Source organism: Lupinus angustifolius, chromosome LG09, assembly GCF_001865875.1.
Source record: "Lupinus angustifolius cultivar Tanjil chromosome LG09, LupAngTanjil_v1.0, whole genome shotgun sequence".
Lineage (NCBI taxonomy): Eukaryota > Viridiplantae > Streptophyta > Magnoliopsida > Fabales > Fabaceae > Lupinus > Lupinus angustifolius.
Window position 1 is genome coordinate 12,960,690 of NC_032017.1, and position 7,753 is coordinate 12,968,442.

At 26.8% G+C, this 7,753-nt stretch overlaps 1 protein-coding gene and 1 non-coding gene across 2 annotated transcripts; both read left to right on the top strand.

Moving 5' to 3' along the window:
- LOC109356274 (GDSL esterase/lipase At5g55050-like) lies at positions 121-732 on the top strand. Its single transcript, XM_019599598.1, has 3 exons — positions 121-177; positions 262-490; positions 602-732. The coding sequence occupies exons 1-3, from the start codon at positions 121-123 to the stop codon at positions 730-732; spliced, it is 417 nt and encodes a 138-aa protein (XP_019455143.1).
- On the top strand, positions 2,383-2,453 carry TRNAG-ACC. Its single transcript has one exon. It is a non-coding gene; the product is annotated as a tRNA-Gly (tRNA).

Sequence of the window (7,753 nt, forward strand, 5' to 3'; positions counted from 1 at the left end):
AAAGACCTTCCGAAACATTTTGAGAGTAACGATAAACTAAAGGACCACTTATCCAAATCCATATTTCTAATTGTTATTTGTTCCAATGATTATTCTCTCAATTATTTCAAACATGAAAACATGGAACCAAAAGAATTTGCAGATTACCTTCTCGGGCAACTAGCTTATAAAATAAAGGTGATTTTAAATTAAATACTCATGGACTAAACTTGATCATCTAATATTTCTTACTGGATATTTTATTTAATTTTTAATTTGCAGACAATATATGATCTAGGAGCACGAAAATTTGTGGTTGGTACTGCTAATCAACTTGGTTGTTCCCCTTCTCAATTTTGCAATGAAAGTATAAATCGAAAGGTCAAGCCTTCTTCAGACAAACTCCCAATTGTGATTCGAAAGTTGCAAAATCAACTCTCCGGTTCATCGTTTGTTTATGTGGACAGTTTCAACTTCTTCAATAGAATAAGAAATGCCCCAAAGGAATATGGTATGTAGTAATTAAATTGTTAAAATTTAAATTTCATATGGGATTCATCTCTTGAATTTCAACCACACCTACATATCTTTAATGTTGCTGATAATATTTATTGATGTATAGGTTTCACAATTATAACTAAGCCTTGTTATCAAGAAGGAGTATCATTATGTGCCAACCGGACGGAATATTACTTTTGGGATAGACATGGGCACACCACTGAAGCTGCTATAAATATATATGCAAATGAGTGAAATATATGCAAATGAGTGTTTTAGTGGGTCCAAATTATGCTTTCCTATTAATATTGAGAAATTAGCTTATTGTTGAGAGATTCTCGTAAAGAATAGAATAGGACACTTTATTGGTATCTTTTTCAAGATTGCAATTGATTCAATTATTTTATCAAGATATACCATATTCTTTGATACGCATCATACTGAAAATGACACGTGATATCTTTACTCGATGTAATGTAATATTCATGTTTGGAAGAAAACAAATATTGAACCTATTAATGGGGAGTCCATTTTGATTGTTGTTGTATTGTTGTGGATACTCTTCTAGAATAGGTATAAACACAACTCATATTTTTAATTTTTTTTAATACTTACATCTTACTTGTCTCTTATTGTTTAAAAAATCATTAAATTATGTGGAACTTTCATACAATTTGTCTAACTGGTAGCCTTGAAAATCTTCAACATTTTATCATTCAAGTTGTTGGATGATATTGGCACAAGTTGTCAATCAACAACCCCATTATAGATCTCTAATGTATTGCCTCCCTTCATGTTAAATTTTTGGCCTTTCATGTTTCATTTTATTGTTAACTTATGATATTTACTTCTTACATTAATTACCTGCTTCATTGGGATCATCCAATGTGCACTTTTTTTAGAATCCATTATTTTTCTGCAACAAAAAAACTTGAGCTAAATGTTCATGCAAACACAAAAATCATTTCTAAACTCAGATATTAAAGTAACACACTTAGTAGACATTTAAGCTAAATATTAAGTTAGAGGAAAAATCATTTCTCAAATCACATAGATGACATTAACAATCATAGAGTAGATGTTTAAGTATGGACATTCATGCAAAGGAAAAAACTAATAAAATGAAAACTCACAATTTTGTTGAATTTCGTGGAAAGGAGTTTAGTTGTAGAATGTTGTTGGAAATGAGTTGTTGATGCTCGGTTATGTTGTTGAAGATTAGTACGCAAACGGTTTTGTTTAGCTGAAAGAGAATAAATGAGCTAAAGTTTAGAAACATGTTTGAGGTTTTCAATTTAAATATGTATACATTCAATAACATTCACTATAAAAAGTATTGTTGAAAGTAGACTTTCAATAACGCTCAGTATAATTAGCATTTTTGAATGTTTATTTTCAACAACACTTAGTATATTAAGCAATGTTGAATGTTTTTGTTAATCACAAATATATTGTTTGTATTTTTTATTCTTACAAGCAACTCATTTATACATATTTATATCAGTATTTATATCAAATTTTTTAATCGATATATTTGTTCTTATGAAAACCTCCTCTTTAAATATTTTTGAATCTTAGTATTTATGTATATATTTATATCAAAGTAATTGACTTTATTTATGTCAATATTTAATTTTATATCAAAATATTTATATAAAAAAAGTTTACCTTATTTATATCAATATTTAGTATTAATTTCATTATTAACTTTTATATAAGTATTTATATCAAAATAATTGACACTAGATTAGGGATGCCAATGGGTGCATGCAAAAAATATTCGCCACAAGTCGGGTATGGACCCGAAATTGTAGGACCTGTTGATGGTGGGGTCGGGGTCTGGGCAATGAGGTACCCAGACCCACGGGTACCTAGACCAACTATTAATTCCTAAATAGAAAACATGCACCAGTGGTCTAGTGGTAGAATAGTACCCTACCACGGTACAGACCTGGGTTCGATTCCCGGCTGGTGCATGAATGAAATCTATGGTCATCTAAGGGACCTTCAAACGTAAAGTAATTGTCATGCGACCACTTCTGATTGGTTAAAAAAGATTATTTAAGTTAAAATTATAATTATTTAATACTTTTCTGATTAATCATATCTTCTGACATATGAAGTAGCACAAAGGAGTGAGACAACAAATATGGACTCATTGCCTTGATGACACAATGTTGTGGTGCATATACTGTAGGGCAATTTCCAGCATTGACATGATGGAATTCTTAGTTTATTCATATGGCCGTAATTTTAAAGTATGTATGTTGCATGGTGCCATTTTGTTTCATACCTCAGAAACAGTCAATAGAGAAGTTCCCATTTAATTCTAGTTCCATGCATCACAATATGGTTGTAATTGGGATTTTTGCAGTTTAAAATATAGGCCAAAAGAAACTATTATCCGATATTATTTTATTAACTTAAAAATAGCCAAAAGTAATTATTATCAAGTATTATAGTTATGCATGATATTCTTCACTTTCTCTTTATAATTCAAATATAATTGAACCAATAAAATTTTCTCAGTTCAATGTGTTAGAAGAAACATAAATGCACATATTAAAGTAGTTTCTCAAGACATTAATTCCAATTACAAGTTTATGGAGTTTTAATGTCATAGTATTATGTATAATTAATGGAGAAATATTTTTCCTTTCCTAACTTTCATGTCCTATCTTTTACTCCCTTTCTTTTCTTCCATCTATTCTATGTGCTAGCCTTTGTAGTTTGATGACTAAAATCTAAAGCTAAAAGACTTTTATCTCTTTTCCTCTTATATTAAGTCAAATCTTCATTAATCCTATTCTTATCAAAAATAAGATTTTTTTACTCTAAATGATTTATTAATTTTTAATAACAATTATAAATTTCTAAATCGTTTCACAAATGAAATATTTCAATAATAATGGTAATGATAAAAATATCAATCTATGCAATCTTATAAAGTTGAGAGAATAATATTGATTATATATATAAGGAAACAAGCATATATAATGATAAGGATAGAACATGATAAATTATATATAATAATATCATTCAAAGTAAAATAATATATTGATATATATAATGGAATAATTATAATAACGTAATTTTTGCCATGTTACATTTCCCCCATCTATAAACAAAATTTTGTCTTCAAAATTTGATGTTACTATTTATTTAAAATAACTCTACATATAATAGTCTCAACTCATACTTTTTCTACCAAGTAGTCTCCTTTATGGATATCTTCCCAAACAAGTATTACGAAAGTGATTCCCTTATTCAAACCATCAACTCCACATTCATCTTTCATTGGTGGTACTTTAAGTCACGTAAAATTCATAAGAAACTTCATCCATGTTACTTTTTTCATGTTCAATTCTCTTCTATCAAACATATACGTAAGACTCTTATGATAACTAAAAACCTCAAATTTCACCATATGCAAAAATAATTTTAAAATTCATATTCTTAACCATATTCTTAAGGGAAAAAAATATAGTTGCAAATTTCAAATAATGATTAATATAGTTATTCCTTCATGAAGCCTAAGCTTCTCAAAGCTATGCGTTATCTCTATTTTCTTAATCATACATAATAAGCAAGTCTTCATCACCATAAATCTGAGTCATATAATGAGTTAGGTCTCTAATAAACGAGTGATAAATAATATTATTTTTTACACTAAAGAGATTTTTCTTCTCACTTTAGATCCAACATAAGGAACCCTTTTTTTCACCCAACCAAAGGTAACGTGAAAAGGTAGGAATCAAGAATAAACCTCATCATCTTAGGTTGTTTTCACTACATCACCATATTAATATTACTTGGGCCTATACATACTTCATAATCAATCATATGTCCAAAAAGACAATATATTACTCCTAATTAATTTCACATGTTTTGGTACCACATATGAATTTACCTTTCATATATGCAAAACTAATCTCTCGTGTTTCTTATGCTTCTATGGGATCCTGAAATATATCTAAACATCATATAAAGATCTCTATTGTCATAGATGATGGTAAGGTAATAATTTGCCCATAATTATTTGAAATCATGCATTGTTTATAAATCTAATATGCTTTAATAATTCTATACCATTCCAAATAATAAAGACAAAAATGCCATTAAATGATAACAATTACTCATATCTATATAAACATATAAAAGTTGTGCATTATATATATAATAATTTGTTACATATAATAAAGGGATAATATATCAACAAATAGAGCATATCATATTTTTTAATAATATATACCTTTATAAAATGGATTTAATATGTATACACTAACATGTAAGTGTTTTTTACACTGTCAGCAAATCTCCATCATTCATATGTTAGCTATCATTGACTTTCAAATAAAAGTATTACAAATCAATGATAGATGATATGCTGACAGTATAATTATTTTTTACACTATCAGTGCATAGATTTTACACTCATATTAAGCATAAATAAAATTGATGATCGAATGATACTACCATAATGTACAAAATGAAAATAGATAACCTTTAAGATATTTAATGCTTAAAATACTCATAATACTTATTAACCTAGATTTTAGTGTCAAATAATAAAATTTCAAATAATTGATATAATAATGAAGTTTCTCATGTAACAATAGTAATCAAATGTATAAATTAGTCACACATGATTTTCATAATTATTTTCAAGTGGTGTAAAGTTTATACTATTATATTAAATTTAATTTTCTATTAGTGATTTCATATATTTATTTATGTTATCTTTGCCACTAGTATATACAATGTGCTATAAAGAGACATAAAATATTATTTCATAGCCAAAATTTTTGGGAGATAACTACAAATCAATTTTGAAGTTTTCAAGAATAAATGAGAAGCAAAAACACATGATGTCATGATAAGGAATTTCGCAAGAAAATTAGAGTTATAAAAAATTGATTCTCATTTATTAGATTCTTATAAAGTTTTCAGAAATTGTTATGAGTTAGAATTATTATTGTTTTATTGACTTTGCAAAGAAATTGATCTCTCTCAAAGTTTTTTTTGGTAAAAATATGTACATATATATAGAAGATTGATTCGTTTACGCTAAAGTTAAGTTGTTACACTCAATCTCATCCATTGATTTTCTTAAATCCAACATTATAAAAATATAGCAACAATCAAACATAAAAATAATTTAAATTTCTTAGACTACTCAGATTAAAAGTAATTTATTTTCTAGCAACAATAAAATCTAGAAATATCATATATTTTTTTATACCATTATAAAATAATGAATAATTTATTAACATGCAAATCTTTTAATCATGAAAAGATTATTAAACTAACATTAAAGATAGACAAATACTTTTTAAAATAATAATAGCAATTAAAGAAGTTATATTTAAAAGTGCAAGGGTAATTATATCCCACCTGTAAAAACTAAATGTTTTAAAAAGTAATAACAATAGTTAAATATGTTGAGGTAATAAAAAAATATTTGAAATTGAATGCAAATGTAAAAATATAAACTTGAAACATTTACCACATTAACAACAATTGTTTTGACAAAGAAGTAGAAAAAAGTTTACATACATTGTTTATAATAATAATAACCGAAATAATCAAGTTAATTAAGAGCTTACTATTTCATAAAATCACACACACATTTATTAAAATCACACATAGATTGAATATAATATAAGGAACACAATTGATAATTAAGATTTTTAATTTTCCTTAAAATCAAATTGGTATTGATTATAATATGAAGAACAAAATCTTTATATCAATTAAGACTTTAATCTTTCTTAAAATCACATATTCATTGATTATAATATAAAAAATAAAATCTTCATGTTAATTAAGATTTTAGTCTCCAATAAAATCACATGTGCATTGATCATAATTTGAGGAACATATTCATAAAGTTAGCAAAATAATCATTACATCAATCATAAAAATAACTATTATAATCTACTGGCACTTGTTGGTAAGTTTGATATTATTATCTACTCGAAGGTACTCTTTCATACAATTATGGTTGATTATAACTTATAAAAACTATAATTGTCACAATCACATCTATTGCACTTTCAAAGCAACATTATGGTTTCTAGAATTATGATAACTATTTTTCTATTTAGATTATGTAGCTATTAAGTTGGGTTTACCATTTTCATCTCCATACTCGGATGTCTCTGAATCTAGAATATATCTAGTAACTACATCAGTCAATTATGCATCTGGTGCACTTGAATCTAGAATATATCTAGTAACCACGTCAGTCAATTATGCATCTAGTGCATGTGGAATCTTGAATGACACCAAATCTGTAAGAGGAGAAACAAAATATTTTCAGCATATTATTATTCACCTTGAAAATTTTTACTTGTTTACTTTGTCTTTCTGAAGGGAGAATGTTAGTCATTGAACAAAAAATTTGAGTATTTCACTTCTACTATGATGAAAGACCTTCTGAAACATTTTGAGAGTAAAGATAAACTAAAGTAGCACTTTGATGAAAGCGTTATTCGGTGTTTATTTTAGTTGAGAGTTTTCTTCTCTAACACCCCAATTTGCAAATAGTAAGATATATAATTCCAAGGTATAATTTACTAGATAATATTCAAGGTAAAAGAGATTTGTCAAAAAGGTTTTATGATTAGTCTTAATCCTCATAAAAAGTATAGTAAGTAAATTCCCTAAGTATATTAAACCATTGTCTCTCAAAGATAATATTAGATATTGTCTTTTCCAATAAAATCAACATCATGTTAAAATACCAAGAAAGTGTGGATGTATCACCAAGTAATCCTGCCAGAGTATAAGAGTACTAATACAATTAAACAAAATAAAACTAAAGGCCTTCAAGAGTCATGGGCAAACTACACTACTTTAAATCTTCAATAAGCTACTCAGCTGCTCCACCTACAATTCATTCATACATACAGTGATGAATAGTTAGTTGTTAGATACAAATAAATAAATAAAGAACAAAAGAATAATAAATTTAGTGACCTTTTATTTATTTACTCCCTTTCGGGTTCATTTTATTAACAAACCAAACTGCTTCCTTAAGGAAGGTTGGTATTAAAGAATAAAACGTGGAAAGTAATTAACAATAAATAAAAGTTAGTATGTTAGTTCATCACTTTTGTATATTAAAATGTGTTTTCAACAAATAAATTTATTGATAACACTTTACTATTTTACAATTTACACCTCTTTCAAGATTCAATTGTAGTATAGTATAGGGTTATGTCGAACCACAAGGAATTGCCTAATAAAATGAATCATATAAATATGTCAATGC

Coding starts and splice junctions, on each gene's coding strand:
- LOC109356274 (XM_019599598.1), top strand. CDS start 121: ATGGAACCAAAAGAATTTGCAGATTACCTTCTCGGGCAACTAGCTTAT. Junction 178..261: donor AACTAGCTTATAAAATAAAG/GTGATTTTAAAT, acceptor TTTAATTTGCAG/ACAATATATGATCTAGGAGC. Junction 491..601: donor AAATGCCCCAAAGGAATATG/GTATGTAGTAAT, acceptor ATTGATGTATAG/GTTTCACAATTATAACTAAG.